This window comes from Xiphias gladius, chromosome 17 (genome assembly GCF_016859285.1).
Source record: "Xiphias gladius isolate SHS-SW01 ecotype Sanya breed wild chromosome 17, ASM1685928v1, whole genome shotgun sequence".
Taxonomy (NCBI): Eukaryota; Metazoa; Chordata; class Actinopteri; order Istiophoriformes; family Xiphiidae; genus Xiphias; species Xiphias gladius.
In genome coordinates, this window is record NC_053416.1 from 8,715,757 (window position 1) to 8,741,830 (window position 26,074).

Sequence of the window (26,074 nt, forward strand, 5' to 3'; positions counted from 1 at the left end):
AAATGAAACATTGGATTATAACAAAACATTTGGACAGTTGAAATACTTGAGAGAAATGAATTACTCAACACTACAATTAATTTAGTACAGAAACATGTTGACACAGTAAAATGTGATCAAATCTATTCATAGGCCCAGATAATTAAAATGATTTCAAGAAACAAAATGTATACTACATATAATAAAATTAATTTAAATTAAGTAAATCACTGACATAACAAAACCTTTACATGTGTGCCGTCATGTGATAGTTGAAGATTACACAGGTTAAAGTGATGAAACAAAGGAGACTTTTGAGTTTTGAATATATCCCTTCAATACAGGGAATGTCTTGATAAATTCACCAAAGAGACAAACGCTTAGAAATGCATAGATCAACTGTACTGAAATGACCGAGGAGACATCTGCGAAGTCTGTGAAAAACAAAAATTTAATGGCCATGATCATTATCTAGACACGCCTCAAAAGACTTAATTGCTTTGGTTCAGTCCTGATATTCTATTCTTGGGGCTGATATATGGTCAAATTTCAAACTGATAATAAATAGCGAGGCCCACAAAGTCAGTCAGTGCACTCTAAGTACCAGTAGCATAAGATCAGTGCTTGAGGGCTTCCTCGTATTTGCTTTTACATGATACAACTCCCTCTTCTATAACAAGCAGCTATATGTGAATGTGCATCTTCAGAAAGGATGAGTGGGACAGATGCTTCTTCAGCATGTAACATCAGTAGACAAGCACAATCAACACAATCATGTTCGGTCCCAGCTCTGTGGTTATGTTCGGAGATTCATGTATTTACACTATATATACACCTGTGTGTGTGTGTGTGTGTGTGTGTGTGTGTGTGTGTTTGTGTGTGTGTATCAGGGACAGAAAGTTCTGCAGCCTATCCATCCATATCATTTGCTTCAGTATACTTCTGTGCCTGGATACAGACCACACAGGCAGGACCTGATTCCCATCATCATGACAACAGGGCTACCAAGCAACCAATCAAAGCCCTCTGAGCCCCGTTCTGCAAGATGATTGGTTTCTCGGCCTGCAGCCTGTTGTGGAATGCCCATCTTTAACCTCTCTGCTGCCATGCACATTGCATTCATCCTGCATTTTTCTCAATGCAGATTATGGCGACGTGTGTAATCCTCTTCGGAGATACTATGTCACGCTTATTATGAAGTGATATTAAGTTGTTTTTTCATGCGATGACTGGAGCATCTGAATGAAATGTATATCTGTCTGTGAAGCTAGAGTAAACAGAGGCTTCAGCTTCACAAATGGTCACTGGTATGCTTCTCTGATGTAAGCATGACATGATACAAACAAAAAAAGTGACAATGAGTGACGGAAACGGAAACATCTGTAGTGCGCCCGTGGCAACTGCCAAGCTGTTCGGAGACCGAGCACAGAAACATCAAGCCCCCATTGAATTAACTGCATGTATGACTGATCTTCTGGCATCTGCACTGCACTACACTTTACTGTTAAACTACACTTCAAATTATATAACCGCGTAATTCCAAGTCATTTCATTCCAGGTCATGGACTGTAAGGCCTTGTACACGCCACATGCTTTCATAGGTATCACAGAGTGCAAACTGACAATTTAATCCTTTTATTGTAATTATATTTCACTTTAGTCTGCACTACTATTGTTGACTAGAATAAATTATGCCGTTCTGATGTAAAAACCTCCCTCTTCTCACCATACTAGGGGCAAGGACTGATGAAGTGCACAGCGTGGTCCCTGGACAGCCAATTGTTAGTTGAATCTTGACCGTCTTTCCTGATATCTTGAGATCTGTTATTGTTCAAGGATATATAACACAGTTTTTATCATTGTGAGTTAACGGCGGCCTATTTATAGCAGGGGCCAGATTAAGACTGAAACTGATAATCAGGTTAGGAGCTCAGTGACTGAAAGTGTATAAGGCCATACACACACACACACAGGGAAGAGGGAGAGGAAGTCCCAGACTTCTATCCCCCTGCCGTAAAATGGACCAGGACTCATGTTGTGTTGACAGTCCTTATCTGCATGGCGTTCTCCATCTAGACCACACACCCATGCTTGCAGTTGCTAGATTGCACAGCAGGACCAAACTCAGAGATTAGGGAGGAGGGGGGCACAGTTGCCCTGCAGGGTGCAGCTGGACGGCATCAACAAGACTCTCCCAAAACTGTCACACGTGTACTTTCGCCTCCGTTAAAGCTGACTGCGCCGCTCCGGCTCCGTGTTTGTCGATTCATTTGCTCCTTGATTCCATCGCGGTGGAAGGGAGGTGATTCTCCTCGCCGCCATTTTTAGGGAACTGCCTATCGAAGAGAGAAACTTTGCTAGCTAATGCCTTACGGTAGCAGCTAGCTAGTTGGCCAGTAGCCTACCTGCTTGCCAGTCCGTTGTGACAGTTAACGTTTGACAGTCGTTAGCCAGGGCTGCGTGCCTCACGTTATATTATCCTTGCCACGGGCCAGTATAGTTGACTAAAGCGGTTATTGCTGAAGTGACCAATTTAGCTAGACTTGAAGTCAGCGTGGCCGTCTGTATAGGGTAGGGCAATTCTGCAGTTAGATTAGCAAATTAGCACTGCTAACTAATGAGCTAGCGAATTCACACTTTGGTTTTTCTGGACTGCATTGCCTCGTCTGTGATTTAGCGTCCGTCGCTTTGCGCTGTCGTGTTGAGGGTGACTGGACTGATCGGCCGCGTATACCCCACTTCGCAACCTCTGTGGATTCATTTTGACGAGGTGAGTTGGTCGCTAACTTTAGCTTTGTGCTATCAAACGCTGGGACACGTTAGATTTGTTCTCCGCGACATGCAGCAGTTGAGCCTGTTTTCAAAATAGGTTAGCTCGCGAGCAAGCTAGCTAGCTAGGTTGGTTGGTTGGTTGCTGTTCGCCAGCTAACCAAAAGTTGCTGTCACAACTTATTTGGTTTGTCGCATCGATAGATGTTAGGTCTGCCTTACTGGGCAACTTCAGTCACCCCTTGTTGGTAAAGGGGTGTTTATTCTGAATGTCACTGTAACACATACGCAAATGATATCAGTGTACGGGAAGCAGGGCTAGCAAGCTAAATTATGAGTGGTTAGGGTTGTTGTAAATAATGGGAACAGATTGCTTTACCTAAGAAGCGTTAGCTAGCTACGTTAGCTTGCTAATCCGCTTTATGCAACTATCGTTGCAAGCAGTGCCACTCCCTCGTTTTTGTTTTTGTCCACTGTGGCCGTGCGTTAAGTGAAACTCGGCTCTGGAGGTGTCTGTTCTGGAAGTTTGCTCATCTGCAAGGGACATCATGAGTCACACACTGTCTGAATAGCTAGCTGTGTTTCGGTAGGTGACACTGGTCAAGTCCCTTTCTGTGTCTGTGGCACGTTCACGTTCTGGCATTGTGTTTACAGGCAGCATTAGCCAGGAGAGTCTGACAAATCATTGCTGTCGAGTGTGCCTGCCGTGTGTAAGCGACAAGCAGAGCTCGCATCCATCGGCCGCTTATGGCTGTTTTTGTGCACTGACGTGAGTCGCATTCCTCAGTTTTTTTTTTTTTTGTGTGTTGATATTGCGTAACACTGGCTATCACTCAGCGAGCTACTCTCCTGCTGGGCTTATCTGTGACTACGCCGCTCAACTTATGCATGACAGCGGATCATCGACACTGGTATTTAACATAGCACCTTGAATATGGTTAACTCACGCATAACGTCTATGTGGTGACATCAAGTTTACCATTCATCTAACGAGGACGTTGCGCTCTGTTGGAGATTTCTGGCAGGTCTGATGTCCAGGGCTTGATGGCTGATATACACAAACACCTACACATGATTTATGTTTTAGGTGCCATATATACTGGCTCTGCTCGTCCAAATAAGCACCGCAGTATGAGCGATCCACCTGTCTTGGTGTCTTAGACCGTGATGAACAGCCTGCCTACGTTATAAATGCAGCCTATGGGCTACAGCTGAAAGCCAAGTACAACTTGTCCTCTTACTCTCTTATTGCAGATTTCTGCTAGGGTGCCTGTCCCTGCTTTCCTGTGTTCACTGTTACCTGTGCTGACCTGCACAGCTGTCATTTGTTCAATTATGTGTCTGCATGCCTGTCAGAACACCAGTGCATTCACAGGCAGGGACAGCTCCCCTTGTTTACTTTCAAGGACTTGCTGCTAGCTGATGATGAGTGGTATGCAGCTGTTATTAAGTGTGAACATCTCAATGCAGTAGAAGCCTCTGCAAAGTTGTTTTGTTGTGTGTCAGTGTTATATCGGGGGTGTTGAATATGGGCACACTGTATAATGGATTTAAGTGTCTCCCAGGAAAAATGGATTAGACACTCGAGCAAAGCCTGCCCTGTTTGCTGAAGTCGAGATCCAAGTCAGTCAGTGACAGTCAGCCACTGCAGAACAAGTGCTGATTCCAGAATACGATCCACTACTGCCACCTTAACTTTATTTGTTTAGTGATTTGGATATTGTAATGTACTTATGGATGACCTAGTATGAGCCTTACTTAGCTTACTCATTGTAATGCTACAGCACTTTTCTTATATTTATATTTAATCTAATTTTTCAGCTGGCAACACAGATCAAATCACAGTGATCCGTAGGTTTTAACTGTTGACTAACCTGACCTACAATGGCAACTTCAGTAACATGGCGGTTCAAAAAAAGTGACGTAATAAAGTTACAGTCCTATTTCTTAAAAAGAATTCCTAAGCATCTGCTCAGGGTGTTTAAGACTGGCCGCTGAACAGTTGGAAACCAATAACATATTTGATGAGTCAGACTGAGAACAAGAAAAAAAGGCGGAGGATAGGCATATCCAGAATTTTTTCCAGGTGATGGACAGAGGACACATACCGTACAAACAATAAAAAATATCAAAAGTGAGGGTCTGCCATTTTTTCTTTAATTAAAAGATGCACATTAACTTTTCATTGACTTGGTCTTCATTAGGTTCAGTCTAAACCTTAGGTGGTACAGGGAATTGTTGTCTTTTCCCCAAGTGTCTCTTGTTCAAAGGAAACTGGGTATGTTGTTGATGCTTGTGACATTTATCACAAGCAGGAAGAGTGCAAATGGAGCTCTATGAAAGAAATGGGTTGGATCAAATCCTCTGAGTGTTTGGTCACTCCATTCCTGTCCTCTGTCACCATCATCTCTATAGCACCACAAATCAGGATGTGTTGTTGTTGTTGACATTGGGTAACTAGAAAGCTTTCACTTCCTCCCCTCAATGAAAGCCACAATCTGTAATCAATGTGGGAAGCAGGAGCATGGAAACCCCACCCTCCATCTTCGGGGATAGTAACGTAGTGAGACACTAAGAAGGATCTGTATCTATCTATATATCTTTCTATATCTAGATATTGTGTGTGTGTGTGTGTGTGTGTGTGTGTGTGTGTGTGTATTATATTATATAAATTATATAAATAAAATATGATATATTAAAGTGTATTACTACGCCAGCAAAAAGCCCACACCTCACAGTTGTCTTAGAAGCACAGACATTGTCTAACATCACACAGAACACTTTATCATCAGAAAAACATCACTATTTGAACAAAAAATTATTAGAAAATAATCTAGAAACCACTATAGAAACATTAAATGCCAGTAAATTATAGTATGCTTTTTAGCAATCAAGGTTATGATTGTATAGACCTACGTTGTAGCCATTAGTGAAATCAGTGTCTGCTGAATCAAGCAAAGTGTTAATGAGGATGTACAATCACGTTGGGTGGAAAAAGCCTCTGTAGTTCAGAAAAATTACAGAAGGCTTTTAAACCCGAGTATTAATAACCATGTTGTGTTGCTGCTGATGTTGATGCTTTGTCAGTATATCATGCTGATTTGGGTGGCAAGACGGTGCTAGGAAATGAATCATTTAGAGTATGGCAGGGATTTTACTTTGTCAACACTACTTCTAAGCCTTTCTGCCTTTCACACAAAAATTACCAACACCTCAACCCACTGTACATTTACAATCAAGCCTCTCTCACACACAGAGACACAGAGGGGCCTGTCTTATAATATACTGAATGTCAAATTTCTCCATGTTCACCATTAGTAATAGGAAAACTGGCACATTTGTGTCATTGTATTGTGGAGATCCTATTCTGTTGCTGTTGGGAAATGTTGATTAGCTTGTCAGGTTGCAACACGTATTAAGAATGACTCTCATGTATTGACTGGAACACAATTCACTGCTTTAAACATCATTTGGAATATATAATGTGTTATTTTTGCACAAAGTGCATTAACTTTTTATGCCTCTGCGCCGGCAACGGCCGTGGCCTGAGGCAAAATATTTTCGCTTTGTCCATCCATCCGTCTCGTATTTGTGAATGCAATACGTCAGGAACGTCAAGAGGGAATTTCATTATATCTGGCGAAAACGTCAACTTGGACTCAGAGATGAACTGATCAAAAATTTGGTGGTCAATGGCCAAGGTCATTGTGACCTCACAAAACACGTTTATAGCCAAACTCAAGAATTCATACACTATTTATGACAAGTTACACTTTAAAAGTATTGTCCTGTTAGAAAATGAATCATTTTCTGACATTAAGTCAGATTGGATGGCATGTCTAACAGTGCTTTGCCTGTCACCAACTCAACATAGCAGAAGCGTTCCTACACCTGAATATTCACAGTTGTATTAGCCTGTCCTGTTTCCTTAAAGCAGCTGTAAGGTTTAAATTTTGATTTATAGTGCTTCTTTTTGCATTTAAAAGTGAAAGTTTGGGGGTATTTAAAAACATTTAGAGGCCAAGCAGTCTGCATTACGATGATAATCTAATAATGCTGCAAGTAGTATGACAAAATTAGACAAAATGTCAACGATTCTTTGTTCACAAGAAGACTGGATCTCTGTTTGTGTCACTAAAGTTTGTTCCCATCAGCCGTTTTTAGTTTTTTTTAGCTTCTTTCCACCAAGACAGTTGTTGTCCTTGAGGACTGTATGTCTTAGTGTAAGAGTTTCACTCTTTCTTTTTTTTTTTCTCTCAGTCAGCTGGATAGCTTTTTCAGCAAGACCAACCTTGTGACATTCAGCCAGCTGTGTGGTTTTGGTACGGCAGGCTGCCAGGCTGTACTGATAACTAGAGCCAGCTAGGTTAGCAGTGCTGCCAACCCAAAGATAACCAGAAAGGAGGAAAGTAGCAGTTTACCCACTGAGCGTGTCTGTAATGATATCCATCTGGTGTTTTGGGTATGGTAGGGGTTGTTGCCAATTTCAGATTGGCTGAAGACAAGACATGGAGATGTGGTTTTAAAAAGGGTGGAGTAATGCTTTAAGGCTGCATGTCGCTGGTACTCTTTTGATTGTACTTTTCCTAACTACACAACAGTGTTTGTACTTTTCCGCTCCTCTCTTTTGGTGTACTCCATAGGATAGAAGTTTTTTTTCAAAGATTCTATATCGATGGGCCATATTGTGAGGTGCTCTTGACCAAGGCCCTTAATCCCCAACTGCTAAAGTGGAGCTGCTCCGTAACTAACACAACAGACTAGTTACACTGGGCAGTTTCCATGCTTGAATGTGCATATATATATGTATATAAAAAAATCACACACTAAGAATACACATTAGATGTGTTTGACATCAAGCCATAATTTCACATAAGCAGCTCAATACTGTGTGAGACAAGTGATGAACTTTTGTTACCTCAACCTGGACATGATGTGTCTCTGCCCAAAAGGTTAAAGTCTGTAGTTAGAGAACAAAGGAGCCCTTGGGTCTTTTAGTAAATTTGTAAATACAACCCCTGCAGCATGCAGACATTAAAGAATGAACATTTCTTTAAATGTTAATGCATTGTTACTTTTTATTTCATGAACTTAAAAAATAGAAAAAAATAAACAGTAATTGTGGCATATGCAAAAGTTTGGCCACCCTACTAAGTCAGTGCTCAGTGATGCCCCCTTTGGCAGATGTCACAGCTTGCAAATGCTTTCTGTAGCCAACAAAGAGTGTTTCTGTTGTGGATTTAGGAATTTTCAACCACTCTTCCTGCAGATCACTTCAAGTTCCGAGATATTTTAGGCTGCCTTGCGCACACACACAGCATGTATAAGATCTACCCACAGATTTTCACTGAGGTTCAGGTCAGGGGACTGGGAGGGCAGTTCCGAAAGCTTCAGCCTGTGTTTCTTGAAGTAGTTTAAGGATGGATTTTGAGGTTTTTTTTGGCTTGCTTTCCTGCTTTAGAAGCCAGCTTCTTTTCAGTTCACTTTCTTGACTGACTGCATGATATTTGCATCCAGAATTTGCTGATATTTAGTGGAATCCATTCTTCCCCAACGTGCAATGTTTCCTGTGCCACTGGCTGCCACACAAGCTAAGATTTCCATCCCATGCTTAACAGTTGGCAAAGGGGTGCTTATTAAATACTGACTTAGTAGGGTGCCCAAACTTTTGCACAATCTACAATTACTGTCATTTTCAAAATGTTATAATTTCATGAAATAAAAGTGCAGTGCGTTAACCTTTGAAGAATTGCTCATTCTTTAATATTCTGCTTGCTGCAGCTGTTGTATTTACTCCTTTTCACTTAAAGAAAAAATCAACAAAATCTGGACTTGGCGAAGGGATGGATAAACATACGACTGTATAGACACCGGACAGTAAAAGCCACAAGCATCAGATGATTTCAGTAATTTTTGTTACTTTAAAAAGCTGATACAAAACAACTAGATAATGGCAACAAACAGTGCATGTATATCAGAGCAGTGTCACCTGTACAATACAGTATATAGGGTGTTGATACATACTGCTAATTTGCATGAAATGCAATATAGCTCCTATTTGTCTTTGTTTTCAGTATATTCTGAGGAAAAACCTTTAGAAGTTTATAACACTTTATAACACTTTTAGACGTGTGAACTTGCACCAGTGGCGAAATTTTCATACACATAGTTGAATTTGCAGTATAAGGTACAGAATATAGAATATGCACAGACGTGTAGTCGGCATTATGAGAACACATACACAGTATTAATCTTACATTCATGTCACACGAATTAACAAGAGCACAATTGATTCATCCAGTCTAGAGTACACAGTAAAATTTGACCCCAGGTCCTCTAATTGATCTTGTGATGCAGCTCACCCCTCGTTACTGTAGGCCACCTCATAGCAGCGGACATGAAATCAATCTTTGAGCTAGGATATTTGCACTGCCATTCATTCCAGTATCTTACAGATCTGCAATAATTGCTGAAGCAATCTGAACTGATACACTTGTGATGACTCTGCAATTAGGAGATTATATTAGGTTGAGCACTTGACAGTGACCAGTGGCTAAAATCACAGTTTTTAAAATATTTCAGGAGCCCTTGAACTTTCTGAAGAAACTTAGTATGTGCTTGCTTTAGCCAGTGTGGTGTTGAGTGCCACTAAGTGAAGCATAAATTGTCTGGAGCCCTGATGTACCATATTTTAATGATGCCTTCAGCCCTCTTGTCTTTTACCAATCGTTAAACATGTTAGTGGGATTAGGTTACCTATATGGAAGTCATTAGGTTGGATGTTTTATGGGCATGGTTGTATAAGGAACAAGGAGCATAAGATATTGTTACAAGACCGGGTAAGGTTACATTTGTTATTTTTCCTCACTCCAAAATAGAAATCCTCTCACACACAATACAAAATGAATTCAGAATGGTTTCATGAAAACTGGGAATATGATGTAGCCAAGTACCTTTTTTTTTTTTTTTAATGTTTGGATGTGACCAAATTTTGTGCATTAACACATGAAATCACTCAATTAAAAAAATTACAGACTGCCTCCTGTCCAGCCAATGTAAAGAGTTGTTCTGGAGCCCTGCGATCTCGCCATTCATTCATTATTGCAGTACCTTTTTCCAGGCTATGTATCACAGAATTTTATTTTTTTTCATTTTCTTTTTGTAGCGCATATTTGCCTTTTGATGGATGAAGAACAGACTTAAAATATATGGCGATAAAACATGACTTGATCAAAAGTTGTGCTGAGATTTCTTTCTCTCCCTTCAAAGTCAGGCCATTGACTTTTCTCAGTAGCTTCAAACTCACATCAGCTCATCAAATACACTCTTCTTTATATTGTGCAAGGACAGGTTGCTTTATCTTGTCTTTGCTAACGCCTCTGTCTTCTCTCTTTGTATCTGCCCCCCCTCCCTTCTGTCCATGTAGGTGCCCATGTGCTGATTCCATAGGCCCATCTGTTACTGCAGATGAATGTTCAGCTGCTTTGGTGTAGCTCTGCACCCAGATAGTCCCATACCCTTTGAGTGGGTGATAAGGGACTACATTAACCAGGATGCCCTCCTCTGTAAGGGCAGGGAGCCTGAAGGATCCGGAGGTGGCTGAGCTTTTCTTCAAAGAAGACCCAGAGAAGCTTTTCTCAGACCTCAGAGAGATTGGCCATGGCAGCTTCGGCGCAGTCTACTTTGTATGGCAACTTAATCTTCACACTGACTCATACGAAAAAGAAATCCATTTAAACTTGACTGTGGAAAGAAATTATAGATGGCAATCGGGTATATGATCAGTTAAATACCAGAAAAGTGTCAGTTCTGAGTCAATTTTGTTCAGTAAATACAGATTGTACACAGTCCAACAGTGTAGTTGAAGTGATCAATTTTGTGATCCAAAATTTGTCTCTGTATTTGATTATCTGTTGTATTCCTTTCTGTGAATAATATAGCAACTTAAGGCTACTTGCCCTGCAGCTTAAAGTAAGCAACGGAATCACATACAGGTTATATTTTGATTGAGTACATCAGTGAGCTTACAGTGTGCCAAAATTTGTCTCACAGTTATAAAAAGTGTAGCTATTTGATCTTCAATAAAGAACAGAAACAATTTGTACAAAGTTATTTTTACCAACCCATGACCAGGGTGTTTAATAGCAGGTACAGCAGATAACTTTATGATCTGGTCTTTGGTCTTGAGCGCAGAATGAGTTGTGGTAAAATAGTACAACAGGTCCTGAAAAACCACATCCTTCGTGAGCAAAAATGTACCGAGAACTAGATGGTCCTGTATGTTATGGTTGAAATGTGTACTGACAATGTACTTTGTGTTTGCCAGGCACGGGATGTGCGCACAAATGAGGTGGTGGCAATTAAAAAGATGTCTTACAGTGGCAAACAGTCTAATGAGGTGAGACAAGATTGATTATATGCATATATTATTACATTGATATAATATAATATAATATTTCCGACCTTGACCATAAACATTTCCAAACAGGAAGTATTCTACTTTGAATCATTCAAAAACAAAAACAAATAAACATGGCTTACATAACAGTAGTTTGTCCTGGTTTGACCAATGAAGATGCTGGCCTTTAGTTAGGCAATATAGATAACCGACAAGTGTTTACTCAGCAGCACTGCTGCAGAATGTCTCAAATAGGAAGCCATCTTTGCCATTTCTGTTGTATGAAATGCTCATATTGTTTTTTTGTTTTTTTTTCACCATCAGCTCAAACATTTTCTTATATGGAATTTATATCTTGAAAAATCTTAAATTGATTGTGGTCATTTAAAAGATAAAATATTAATGAATTATTTTTGGTATGTAAATGTAAGAAACCATGACTTTTGTGCTCTTTAATACGCCTCATATTGATGTAGCTGCTCTTTGTGTTATAGTCTTATACTTTCTGTGCCACATTCTAACGTATAGATTTTGATGATAAAGATTTTGATACATAGCTTTAAATACCAAATGTTTGCAATAAATGTTAAATGCTGACATGATCAATGAATATTCATGTCAAAGAGTAAAAATCCAAACATGGTAGCCAGTGACAAAAAGGCCCGTTTGTGCGCTCCAAAAAAAGTGGAAATCATTGGAATTCACTGAAGTAATCCTGTGTCCGTGAGTGAACTACTTTGCTAGATGGGAATCCCCTGTATAGATTCTGGTTTTAATCACGTCATTTCAGGTAATCCAAGGCCAGAAAAGAGCTGCTGGACTACACTATTAATGTTGGTTATCATTGCAATTCTGATTTAAAATCACTTAACGGAACAGTCTCAACGAGCTCACTCCTGTGCGCTCGCTTTCACTGTTGTAGTGCTAGACACAGCTCATGATTTCAGATTAGCTTTAATCGGTTTAAACATAATCTGAAGAGAATCAATGCACTGCCTGTTTTATTTTAAGTCCCCTCTTTCCCAAACAGAAATGGCAGGACATTATAAAGGAGGTGAAGTTTCTCCAGAGGATCCGGCATCCTAACAGTATAGAATACAAAGGTTGTTACCTCCGTGAGCACACAGCTTGGGTAAGTCACCTGTTTAGATGCACGGAATTGGAAGATAATCTCATTCTGCGGTGTGTATGCGTCTGTGTGTGTCTACACATTGATATTCTTGTCTTTATCTCTTGTTTCTAGCTGGTGATGGAGTACTGTCTCGGCTCAGCCTCTGATCTGCTAGAAGGTGAGCAGGTGTTCCACATTTTGTTTTTTGTGTCAAACAGATTTCAACCTTCCACAAGTGATGAGACGTAGGACTGGCTATCTGTCTAAATTCACGGAAAAAAAAAGTGGACACTGATGTGTCTTCATCAACTGATGCTCAGTCCTGCTCAAATTGTTTTTTTTTTCTCCTTCAGTTCATAAAAAACCTCTACAAGAAGTAGAGATTGCTGCCATTACACATGGTGCTCTGCAGGGGCTGGCCTACCTACATTCCCACAATATGATCCACAGGTGAATGGTTTTTACATGACCTACAGTATATTATTGTTATTTTTAAAGAAGTGTCTATAAACAAACTATCCCCCACATACCCACTACTCTGACACACATTTCTTCTCCTCTTTCTCTCTCTCAGGGATGTGAAGGCAGGCAACATCCTGCTGACTGAGCCTGGGCAGGTCAAACTGGCAGACTTTGGCTCTGCCTCCATTGCCTCACCTGCCAACTCCTTTGTGGGAACTCCATATTGGTGAGTGAAAAGCGAAACAGTTGAAAGTGTATGCATTAATTTTTATGCTGACCGAAATGTTGGCTTTTCAAACAGTTTCTAATTGAGTTTCTGCTTAAAGAAGCATCAATTCATGAAAGGGATTTGCCTATAAAAAGTATGTGCCTCTATTTGCATATCCACACACAAGTAAAGAGCTGCCTGCTGAAGTATTCAAATGCTTTGCTGCTGTGATTGTTGACGACAATGGGTGATCAGGATTGAAACACCATCTGCAGGAGGGGGTTGCTGCTTTTTCTGATGTTATTTATGCTGCTGAGAAACTACTTAGATGAGTCATGAAAAAAACACGTTTATTTAATTCCAAGAAATAAATGGACATTGCCTTTCAGTTTGAAGATTTATAGTAAAACAAACATTCCCTTTTTCACATTTAAGAAGGCGAGTGTGACTGAATATCCATGAAAATTACTTCCCCCCCTTTATGTCTTCTCTGTTTCATTTTTCACTTTATCTTTCTCCTCCACTTCTGCCAGGATGGCCCCGGAGGTGATTCTAGCTATGGACGAGGGCCAATATGATGGGAAGGTGGATGTCTGGTCCTTAGGGATCACCTGTATAGAATTAGGTAGGTAACCGTGTGTGTGTGTATTGTATCTATTAAGATGTCACTGCAGTAGAGAGAATATTTTTTTGTAAAAATCAGTTTTAAAATTTGTACTCAGTATACTTAAATACACAATCTGTGAACCAAATGTTACAAAAAATATAGCCCTACCATCCTTTCCAAACACAGGATTAACAATCACTGCCAAATTGATTGACAGGTCTTTGGATATAAGGACTAATGCTAGACAGCAACAACATTTTTTACATTATACATATATAACATTTTTTAGGCTGTTATAAGTTTATTGTGAGTATACCTGTAATTAATAAGAAGGAATACATACTGACTGTTGTATTTTCTGTTCCAGCGGAGAGGAAGCCTCCCTTGTTTAACATGAATGCAATGAGTGCCTTATACCACATAGCGCAGAATGAGAGCCCCACTCTGCAGTCTAGTGAATGGTAAGGTGCCACACACACACACACACACACGCACACACGTAATCAGAATAGATATTTTAAAGGACCATGCTGGTGAATTTGCATGTACCGTGTGTGCAGTGATCATTTTATTGTAAAAGACTACTTATCAGAGGAATCCCAATAAAAGGCAACGCTTCTGTGGAGGGGCCAAAATTAATACCACAAGTTCGGCGTTCTGGCGGTGTCCCCTCGTCCTGGCCTTTCTCTGTATCTCTCTGCTCACCTCAGCACCATTTCCTCCTCAGTATACTCAAAATGATACGGTACAACTGTCATTCCATAGTAATTGTAATCGTCCTCTCATCGGAGCTCTTAATATTTGTTTGAGAGTATTACTACTTTGCAGAGTTACTTCTTTGCTAACTGCTGTTTGTTTACTAACTAGTATGTGGAGTGTCCAGCGCTGATCATCCGATGAGAGCGCACATCTCAGGTTGATGTAGAGGAGTGATGCATTTATGTGCTATCATGTAGCTAAAACAGGTCAACAAATTAACTTTCATACATCATTCAGTACAACTTACTGTAAAAAATTAAGACAAGTTTTGTACAACACTCATGTCTGGTAAGTATTTGTAGTCCCTGATGAGTTTCCTAACATCACAGCTTCTAAATGGAATAAGATTTGGCAGCTCTAATGAAGAGACTCTGTCGTCAGACCTTCCCTTCAACTTGTGAATGCACGAAAGGTTCACAGATCGGGCAGCAATTTTAAGATTATTAAAATTCCAAAATCAAGTAACTTTTCATTATGATGCATTAGCTATGTCGATCAAGTTTCAAGTCTCTATGAGTTGATTTTGATAGCGTACGTAAATGAACTGAAACCACTGATTGCCTGGAAGATTGGAAAAACTAACGAGGAAATTTACAAAAAATTACGATGCCAGTTGCGTTAATTGTGAAATGGCTGTCGGTAATGTAAGTTACAAGAACACAGGATTTACTGGACTGATTGTGCAAAACCTCTGGAATGGTCCTTTTAATTTGTCCCGTGTCGTTAAATCCATAATATCTGCACATCATCACAGCAGTGAGAGATGTAGAGCAGAGAAAACAATGGAAGTTACTATAGAGGTCAGTTATTAAAGCCAGTTGAACCTCAGAAAATGCACCAGCCACAAGTGTGATATAATCAAGTTGGATTTCTTTGCATGAAAATAAAAACATGGTGCGAAATGCTTTGCATCCACTTCAAGGTTCTTTTTTAATGGGAAATATTGTAATTTTGTTGTATGTTTTGCAGCTAAAATGATGTTGTTTACTTTTGTTAAAGGCTATATGTGCAGACGTCTTGTTTTGTTTTGACCATCTATCTTGTCATCTTTGTTTCAGGACGGACTACTTTAGAAACTTTGTTGATTCTTGCCTTCAGAAAATCCCCCAGGACAGACCGCACTCTGACGACATGCTGGGTGTAAGTGCATGCACATACCTTACGGTACCACACAGAAACAGAGAGCAGGGTCAGTTTGTTAAGATGGGAGATTGACAAGCCCTCTGGTAATAAATCTCTCTCCGATGTTTGCGCTCTGTTCTGTCCTCCATAAGCTTCTATTTTGACTCACTAATCCTCTGCTTTCGGATTCACACAAAACCACAACATGTACAGACACACACACACACACACACACAGCTCAGTTTTGTAGAAAGAACACAGATGTAATTACTGTAGAGATGTGACTTCTCCATCCACTGTTAAGTAATTGAGCAGCTGTCACTTAGCCCACTAATGGACTCACTATTGCTAATGGAAGCTGTCCTTGGGGTATGGAAGCACTGCTTACTGTATCTTTCCTTTTTTAAACGTTAAGTTCCAAAACGGTACTGGCTTAAACACAATTAAACTGTCAGAATGTTCTTTTTAACTACTTCTCAATATGATCCTCTTCGATAGGACGTCCGGCCCAATTTTACCTTCTAGCAAAGTACAAGAAGAATAACGCTAATGTAAGAAAAAATTCCTGTGTTTGTCAGCCTGGATTTTGTTCCCATATTTTTGGCGTACTTTGTTACTTTTGACCATTAGTCATCAGCTGCATGATCTACCGTACTACACAGTTTGCTACAATAGCCAAAGGGATTTCCAGTCGTCTATTTTAGGCGCCAATGTACTCAAAAATGGACAGCGGACATGCATGTGGTTCTGATTATACTACATTGTGTATCTGTGTACGAGAGATGTCGATGACAGTTGACGGTGGAATTTACATCACCTGAAACCATGTGGACCATCACGGCAAAATGGACATGGAAAGTATAAACCAAACTTTTGAACATTACCTTCTGTTCTGACTCAAAGGCAAGTGTTTGAGATGATTTCTGTCAAATTTAAGTTGTTTTGAAAAGCTGTATGAAGGTTGCACTCCTTGCTTTGATCAACGCCTTTTTTTGCCGCGGTATCCTTAAGAGGCTCTACAACAAAGAGGATGAGTAAAATCATGATCAGAAGCTATAATGGACAAAAATAGGAGAGTAGGACCCAGGTTGACAACAACTGGAATTTCCCTCATAGACGGTTTCCTGTTTACAAACAATTGATGATCGAGGTGGTAGAAGACTCATAGCCACAATGTATGATAGGTTAATACCACACACCACATGTTAATAGACATCTGTCAGCTCTGGAACATGAGGCAGTGAGAAACGGCAGGAAACGTAGGAGTAATAGCGCTAACCCAGACTACAGGAAGTTAGCTCAAATCATCAAATCACGCTGAACTAAACTCTGTCATTCTGTTTTTTGTTCTTTTTTTTTTTTTTTCTACCCCCCGGGTGTGTGCACATCTAATGATGACATCACTCAGAAACCTGTCTATTAAATGAACGTTTCAGTGACAAAAAAAAAATGATTGTGTTATTGTCATTTTCATTCCCCTTTGCCCTCTCTTCTTGTTCTGTGACTTCTCTGTTCAACGATGTTTTGTCTTTTCCTTCCGCTCACCCCCCCCAGCATGCGTTTCTGCAGCGTGAACGTCCAGACTCCGTGCTGATGGATCTTATTCAGCGTACCAAGGATGCGGTGCGAGAGCTGGATAACCTGCAGTACCGCAAGATGAAGAAGATCCTCCTTCAGGAGGCCCACAATGGACCCACAGCAGAAACCCAGGATGGAGATGAGGTGTGTTGATGTTTGTATGTTCAAATCAAATTTGATCATGGTGCAACAAGATTTATGAGGGGTTTTTTGAGGACAAAAATACATTCCACCATGCACAGAAAATAACTAAGCTTGCATTGGTTTGTATGCATGTCTGTCTGTCTGCGTCCTCTGTGTCTCTTGGTCTTTCTCTGTCCCTCGCTGTCTCTCTCTTTGCCCTTTCCGCTCCGTCTCCAGGAGCTTGAGCCTGGCGGAGGTCGGACAGGAACGGTGAACAGTGTCGGCAGTAATCAGTCCATCCCCAGCATGTCCATCAGCGCCAGCTCCCAGAGCAGCTCTGTCAACAGTCTGAACGAAGCGGCCCAGGACAGCCGCAGCGAGCTGGACCTGATGGAGGGAGACCACACAGTCATGTCCAACAGCTCTGTCATACACCTCAAACCGGTGGGTAAAGTGACTGCGACACACACCTATTTAGAGGAAGTCTGACATATTATTTTCATTATTGATTAAAGGGGCACTCCACCGATTCAACACATGAAGATCAGTTTATAATATTACCATCTGTGGCTCAGGTGGGAGCTTCGTCTATTCTGAGAAAATTACTCGAGTCATTTCAGTTTGGGATTGGGAACCACAAATTTATCACAGAAACCCTGCATTGCAATTGGGTACATCAAGTTTGAAAGATGTGGTCATGTACCATTCAGAGTTGCATTATGGGAAATGTAAGATCCACTGGTTTTGAGTTTGACACGTAATAGGGACTAAAAGTCAGGATATCTCGGCTTCTGCTCTATCAAATCTGACCCTTCTTTTTTTAATCTCTCTTGCACATCCCTCAACTTTATGGAAGTGCAATACTAAATTGGTGGAGCACCCCTTTAATTGAATTTATTTATTATTTTTTCAGTTTAATTGTTTTGTCTAATAGGTCAAATATTGGAAAAAAAAAACAAATTCAAATGAATATACAGTTTACCTCTAGTGATTAAAATAAACTGATGCAGCAAATCATCATATTGTTTTATAAAATACTTTAATGGTTAAAATATCAAATTTGTTGATTTCTCTCAACTAATTGTTTCAGAAGAGTATTCAGAACTAATGTTAGGATACATGCCTCATGAGAGGATTTTGTATATTAACACATTGCACAGTAAGTTAGCTAGAGATGCACAACATCATCCATTTACAAAAGAACTTGAAGTGACCAGAAACGTGTTGTTTTGATAGGAGTTTTTAAAAAAAAAACAAAAGGGAAACCAACACATTTTTTTGAGTGACCTATTCCTTCATAAATAATGATCTTCCTTGATGAACTGGTTTGTTCGCTAAATTTTGGATCGACATTGCATCACGTGAGTGAGGAGTTTCTTACAGCAGCCTGATATGTGGATTCAGTGTTAGACAGAGCACCTTATTGCCGTAATGTCTCTGTAGCACTTTGGTGTGCAGGGTTGTTTCTCATTCTCTTCTGTTCCGTCTTACTCTCATTCTCACTGTCCCAAACTTTCCCATACTCCCTAAGCTTCTATTTTGTCTGTGTACTGTTAATTATTGTAACAACATAATATGTTAATAGTGCTGCCTCATGCCTACAGGAAGAGGAGGAGAGTTTCTCTGGGGAGCAGGCAGCCAGCAGTCAACCCTCTGAGCCCCAGGCAACCCCAGCTCAGGCACCGAGGAAGCACTACCGCAACAGAGAGCATTTTGCCACCATACGCACAGCGTCACTTGTGAGAACATGCTTACTCCTCTATGCATCTCATTTACTTATCTTACTTAGTAATTTTATTTATCAGTGTTTGTGTAACAGATAGAGCCAGGTGTTTTTTGCTTTCTGTTTGATGAAAAGACGGTGAAATGAGTAGAAGTGTTCTACATTTAACAAACTCTTTTAAGATTGGTGTTGTACCTACATATTTGAGTGAGATGTCTTTCGAGCACTCTACAAACGCTACAAAAGTCTAATTTCTATATACTATTATACGTTTTAAATTTAACTGAATGTGAATGGACTGTTGTTTCTCTCTGGCGTCCACATCTTGCAGGTGACCCGTGAGATGCAGGAACATGAGCAGGACTCTGAGCTACGGGAGCAAATGTCAGGATACAAACGCATGAGACGGCAACATCAGAAGCACCTGATGGCCCTGGAGAACAAGCTGAAAGGGGAGATGGATGAGCACCGCCTGAGGCTGGACAAAGAGCTGGAGAGTCAGAGAAGCAACTTCACCCAGGAGATGGAGAAGCTGCTCAAAAAACACCAGGCAGCCCTGGAGAAAGATGTATGTGGACAAGAAATTAAAGAAAAATACACACACATAATATTTTAAAATAACGGAAAAATACACTGTTATCAGTGCCTTTTTGTCTCCCATTCATTATTCGTTTTTTGTTTAGCTGAAGACATTTGCCAACGATGAGAAGAAGTTCCAGCAGCACATCCAGGTGCAGCAGAAGAAAGAGCTCAGCAGCTTCCTGGAGTCACAGAAGCGGGAGTATAAACTACGCAAGGAGCAGCTCAAAGAGGTAACACACGTGAGCCACACACACCTCTCCGTCACAACCTGGTTTCAGACGAAAAAATCAACTAAACACACAAAAATAAATATATACTTGGACTTCTTTAGGTGTGTAGTTGAGGTAACACTTACTGCAGGGATACATGAAAGGCTTAATAATGTCATTAGGCCTCACAGACCTAGCTCAGCTATATATGTGCATGTATTTTTTTCCTTCCGTACTTTATTTGTCAAAGAACAGCAGCTAGCTGGAACCAGACGATTTTTGGCATTTTTTGCTTGAAAAAAATGGTTTAAACAATCATTTAGTTATCAAATTAGATGCTGATTACCTGACTAACTGTTTCAACTCTAGTCAATATAATCACTGAAACCAGACATTTTGCCAACACCGGCTGAGGAAGCCAGTGCTCACCCTACCCCTTCTTGTATTTCTAAATGTCAGTATGCTAAATGCTGACACAAAGCCCAGTAGTGACAATTCCCTGACATACTGAAATAAAACTAAATAGCAACTTTGTGGCAGGAACTGAGTGAGAACCAGTCGACTCCCAAGAAAGAGAAGCAGGAGTGGCTGTCCAAGCAGAAAGAGAACATCCAGCACTTCCAGGTGAGGATTTTCTCTGACATTATGTACACTTCCAAGACCAAGTGATGATTTTCGTTAAACCTGGCAATGGATTTGCAGAGTCAGAATCTGTAACGTTAGCAAAACTCTACCTCCCATCCAAGCACTAACCAGGTTTGACCCTGCTTAGCTCATCTGTCCCCCAAAACCTCACATGCCAAGTCTTCTTGAGAGTTTTTAATCTATTTCAGTGGGACTGATGTGTGAGGTATACAGCATGTTATTGTAATGCCAAAATGTGTCCATTCCCAGGCAGAGGAGGAGGCCAACTTGCTGAGGAGACAGAGGCAGTACCTGGAGCTGGAGTGTCGGAGGTTCAAACGCAGGATCCTCATTGCCAGACACAATGTGGAGCAGGATCTGGCCAGAGAGGTACTGAAACACACAGAGACAACCATGCACCACCAACAACTCACACTTTTTTATTCGATTTTATGTATTTGATTGCTCTCACCCGGCATTTTCTCCTCTTTTTCAGGAGCTGAACAAACGGCAGACACAGAAGGACCTGGAGCACGCCATGCTGCTCAGGCATCATGAGTCAATGCAGGAGCTGGAGTTCAGGCACCTGGGGACGATCCAGAAGGCGCGGGCAGAGCTGATCCGGACCCAGCACCAGACAGAGCTCACAAACCAGCTGGAATACAATAAGAGGAGGGAGAGGGAGCTGAGGCGCAAGCATGTCATGGAGGTCCGACAGCAGCCCAAGAGCCTCAAGGTACATAAAGTGATGGAAGGTTTTTTACTTTTTCCTTAGATGCTGTTCTGTAACTGACCCTGTGACAAACCACACAAACACACACGCACAAAACTTGACAGTCAACATTTTTTATTTCTTTCCTTCCTCAGTCTAAGGAGCTTCAGATTAAGAAGCAATTCCAGGAGACTTGCAAGACCCAGACCAGGCAGTACAAGGCCCTCAGGAACCATCTGCTGGAGACCACGCCCAAGTCTGACCACAAGGCCGTGCTGAAGAGGCTGAAGGAGGAGCAGACCAGGAAGCTGGCCATCCTGGCCGAGCAGTACGACCACTCCATCAATGAAATGCTCTCCACGCAGGCTGTGAGTACCTGATGAGAAGGTCTAAAAGGTTTGTGAAACCTAAATTTGAAAATGTCCCCATTTAGTTGTTAAATTCACTTTTGATTACGGCTGGGCATCGTTCGAAAACTGGTATCAGTATCTCACATTAAGGAATTTAAAAACGTTTTTCAACAAAACTGTGTTTCAACAGTTTGGTATACTCCGTGCTAGACACACGTTTTGGTCGGTATGTATGGTACAGTAAGTCCTGTGATGCATTTCTTTGAAAAGTCATTTAAATTTAACAAATCTTTAAATGTCTTTAAAAATCTTTCAGTTAGGGAAAGCCTATGTTAAACACATTTTTTCTAATTATATTATATTTATCAAATCTTATTTGTTGTCAGTAGGTCCCATATGAATGCTATTAAATATGAGTATATGATCATTCTAATTCAGATACGGGAATATTGAGCAAATGTAACTGTCAGTTTTGAGGGATGAAAATGAGTTATTCTCTATTTATGGCTACTTGAGAGATCTTTTTTCCTTTTTAAAAATTCACTGTATGTCACTGACACGGGGCCAGAAACAAACATCATGGTGCTTACAAAGAACGACTTTGTTCCCTTCTCTCTTTATTTCTCTCTCTCTCTTTCACTTGCCTGCCCTCAGCTGCGGTTAGATGAAGCTCAGGAGGGGGAGTGTCAGGTTCTAAGGATGCAGCTGCAGCAGGAGCTGGAGCTGCTCAACGCATACCAGAGCAAGATCAAGATGCAAACAGACGCTCAGCACGACAAGGAGAGGAGGGAGCTGGAGCAGAGGGTGTCTCTGCGGAGGGCTCTGCTGGAGCAGAAAGTAAGAAAGGCCCTGGATGTTGTCTGGTGTTGTCTAGTGTCTGGATGTGTGTCAATACATTTTGGAGTAACAGTAGACACTAAAGTTGTGTTTTGAGTTTTGGTTCTGGGACTACCCTTTTGTTGACATTCACACCCTGTGTCTCACATACTGTCTTTAAGTTGAAGGCCTATTTAGTTTCCTTAATCATTTCCACAAGAGTGAGAATATTTTTTCCATGTGTTTTAAGAGCAGTTGTACATTGTATTTCAGAGTGCGAGTTGTACAATTGTTGTTGTTTTGTAAATGTTCTGTTTAAAAATTCAATATTTGTTTTCCCAATTATTATACTTTATATTCTTGAGAATATATATTCTTCTTCTATTTCTCAATATCAAGAATCCACTTGATTAGTTCATTTTTGTTCTTTCAACAAACAACTAAAGAATCAACTGTGCTTTAAAAGCAGACTTTATTTTATCACTTACTATTTATTTGGAGCTCATGTGTTCACTGTATTTATCTCCCCAGATTGAGGAGGAAATGCTGGCCCTGCAGAACGAACGCCTGGAGCGAATCCGCTCTCTGCTTGAGCGCCAGGCCAGAGAGATCGAGGCTTTTGACTCGGAGTCCATGCGGTTGGGCTTCAGCAACATGGTGCTCACTAACCTGGCTTCCGATTCCCAGGGAGGCTGGGGGGGTGGAGGTGGCGGAGGCCATGGGGCTCAGGGGGGAGGCCACTGGCCCGGAGGAGGTGGAGGAGGGGGCCACCATAGTCATCATCACCAGGGGGGCTCACAGCAGCCCTGGGGTCACCCCATGCTGGCTGGGGGCCCGCCGCCCTGGAGCCTCCACCACCCCGGAGGAGGGAGTCAGAGGGGGAGCGGGGGCGGCGTGGGAGGGGTGAGGAACAGCCCACAGGCTATGAGGAGGACGTCATCAGGGGGGAGGAGTGAACAGGGCATGAGCAGGAGCGCCAGCATCACCTCTCAGATCTCCAACGGATCCCACCTGTCGTACACCTAGAAAACACAAGCACGCACACGCACACACACACACACACGCACGCAGTAATTGTCTTAAAGTTACATTTTTGTGCACCGACGTAACACTGTACACAGACACACACCATGCATGCACCACACATGCTTCACATACACTTGTTATTTCCCACAGTACATCTGATACACACTGCACAGTACTGAGACTGGGTTTACTTCAGCCCGGTCCCTCTCCCATGGCCACTGTTCTCTTACATCAGTGTACTGCTAGCAGCAGTCTGTGGAAACCCAACAGTCTCGAGACTAATCCAAGATGGCTGAGGGCCATATACAGTATGCCACAGTGCAATAGTGTCATTTTTACTGTAGCTTAGAGCGTTATTTTATGTGTTTATATTTGCAATTTTAGTCTCTGTTGCCATAGACCCAGAGTAGTGTATTCATATTATCTACCATGGAGTTTATTATCAAGAGTTGTTTGTTTGCAGTATGCTGTTTTATATGCTGTTTTGTGGTAGCATGATAAGATGCATTATGGGAAAATTTGCATTCAGTGTTTGCAAATTTTAAAATAACATTTAGATATTTGTCCGTGTGCAAATTCCTTCAAACCACTCGCAGCTCAAGATTTAAGCACAGACATCTTACCCAGAGAAAGTTAAATGAGATTATTGTTTATGTGCAGTTGTGGGCATATGAGAAGGCAGGAGGTAATGTAGGGGTCTGACTTAAGATTGATAATTGAAGAACAGACAGCTTCAGAACATGGACAGGTCTAGAAGGAAAATGAAAAGAAGAAGAGAACAAAGGTTGTCGTAAGTGAGTATCTCTGACTTTATAGAAGTAGTGCAGGGGCAGCTAATGGATGGCTAAAAGTATGCAGTTTTTCATTCCAGCGAAGGTGACTTAACTGAGAAGCTTCTCTTCCACCAGAGAGGAAATCTAACCAGGTGAAATCACCTGGTGCAGTGATTTATTGAGATGAAAAACTGCATACTCTGTCCTCCACACCACACAGGTTTGAAGTCCCTGGTGTTAGGAGCTTTTGTGCACGATGAGCAGGGCTGCAAAGATGCCAAAGGTAAGGGCGCAGAGTCAGATTTGTCATTATAACTATTCATGCCAACATATCGTTACGTTTTTAATGAGATTGTGCCAGAGATGTCAGTGGGAGTACAGTTCGTATCATGTGGCCAAGTAGATGCATCGTTTGCTGGGCTGGAGGAGAGAAGCAGACATTTCGTGTGCATGCTCAGCCTTATTGGTTCAGCTCTTGGGTTTCCACAGGCCCCTGCCCTTCACTCACACCTGCCCAGTGGAAAGTCAGTCTGAGGGACACTGAAGCCTTATTAGTCCACAGCCCTCATGACAGGGATGGGTTTTCAGCAGCACCTAACCTCTACTTGAATAGTTTCAAAACTGTGTGTTCACTCTCCACTTGTCTGCAGTAATTTCCTGGTCTAATTTGGCACTGTCTTAGCGATGCATAATGTAGTTAAAAAAAAAAAAACCAACTCTCAATGATAAATTGAACCGTGCCTGTTTGCCTACCTCAAGAACACTGAAGTAGAGCTTCACCACAGGGTGTCGTGACTTGACAATGACTTGCACTTTGGCACAGGCCTTTATCCACAGTAAATGTTAATCAGACATATTTACACACACACACACACACACACAATAGTTATTGTACATTTTTTATTCCCCAGTCAACCAGTATGTCCATTTGCACACTTGGCTGATGAATGCATGTACAGGGTTAAATTTTGTGAAAGTGGAAATGGGACATTAAAAAAAAATATCAGATTTTTCTAAAAATAAAAAAAAAAATAGCGCACTTAGTTGTTAGCTGAGTTTTGCTGTAAATGGGCAGACACACTCAGCAGCGGGCAAATTTTAGTTCAAATATGATTTGTTTCGGGCTAACATTGTCCATCGCGATTGTCAAAACATGTCCCGGTGTGTTGCTTTTACCTTTTTTAGAGGGGTAGAATTAAAGTGAATGAACACAGAGTGCGGAGGAGCTTCACTCTTCCTCTGCTGGTTGGTGACTGCTGAATGTCTCGGTGGGTGGATGGGTGGTGATGCTGTGATCTCCGCTGCCATGCCCCTGCAACCTTCCCCGGTCTGACACCCCACTCTGTCTCACCCCTAGTGACCACAGTGTCATGCTCTGACCACCACTCTCCCTGCTTCCCTCCACCTTCCGTTTCCTTCCCTCCTGAGCCTCGTGTGGTCTTCACCCCCTCCCTGAACTATTTGAGAAGAAGAGTTCTTTAAGTGAAAGGAAAGATGAATGGAAAAAAAAAAATATATATATATATATATATATAATGTGTGTGCGTGTGTGTATGTATGTATGTATGTATATATATATATGCACACACATACATACACACACACACACACACAATATTCTGAATAATATGTGTATTATTACATAAATCTATAAAAAAGAAGGATTATAGAGAAATGGAGATAAAGTTGGAAGTCTTATTGTGAAATGCAGAGATTATGCATTATATGATTTTCAGAGGTGGAATGTACAGGAAACCTGTTAATATTGTATATTTTGAATTTGAAAATATGGAAAATCTAATTGACAAATCAAAGACAAATTAACTTGTTGTGATGCGGACACAGTGATGTGGTTTTAGGCCGGCGGTATTCAAATGTTTTACAGCCGCCGGGTTTTCACTGTCTTACTTGCAGCCGCGAGTTCTGAAACTTGTTACAGATATTCTGTTGTGAACGATAACAACACAACTCCAGGTCAGATTGCCTTGAGTAAATGGCAGCATCTTGTTTAATGCTGAATGAGGAGGATTTTGCACATAATTTGAAATCTAGTTAGGTGTAGCCGTTGCTTTAGCATAGGCTATATTTTACTGACATAATGATTCCCAATATAGAAGACTCAACTTGCCCATTTAGGTTTTTC

The 26,074-nt window shown here is 41.1% G+C and overlaps 1 protein-coding gene across 1 annotated transcript; it reads left to right on the forward strand.

Moving 5' to 3' along the window:
* Positions 1-2,007: 2,007 nt before the first annotated feature.
* On the forward strand, positions 2,008-25,194 carry taok1b (TAO kinase 1b). Its single transcript, XM_040149831.1, has 21 exons — positions 2,008-2,749; positions 10,175-10,433; positions 11,075-11,146; positions 12,177-12,278; positions 12,390-12,435; positions 12,611-12,707; positions 12,832-12,945; positions 13,461-13,552; positions 13,902-13,995; positions 15,352-15,433; positions 16,970-17,137; positions 17,354-17,560; positions 18,721-18,855; positions 19,171-19,407; positions 19,523-19,651; positions 20,171-20,254; positions 20,525-20,644; positions 20,751-20,990; positions 21,122-21,334; positions 21,971-22,153; positions 22,664-25,194. Exons 2-21 carry the CDS (start codon positions 10,302-10,304, stop codon positions 23,156-23,158), a joined length of 3,042 nt encoding a protein of 1,013 aa, XP_040005765.1. The 5' UTR covers positions 2,008-2,749; positions 10,175-10,301; the 3' UTR covers positions 23,159-25,194.
* Positions 25,195-26,074: the final 880 nt, after the last annotated feature.

What these genes read in the sequence shown, in the direction of transcription:
- taok1b (XM_040149831.1), top strand. Translation starts at nt 10,302, where the DNA reads ATGCCCTCCTCTGTAAGGGCAGGGAGCCTGAAGGATCCGGAGGTGGCT. An exon ending in TTTGTGGGAACTCCATATTG is followed by an intron (nt 12,946 to 13,460) that starts GTGAGTGAAAAG and finishes CACTTCTGCCAG; the next exon opens with GATGGCCCCGGAGGTGATTC. An exon ending in ACTCTGCAGTCTAGTGAATG is followed by an intron (nt 13,996 to 15,351) that starts GTAAGGTGCCAC and finishes TCTTTGTTTCAG; the next exon opens with GACGGACTACTTTAGAAACT.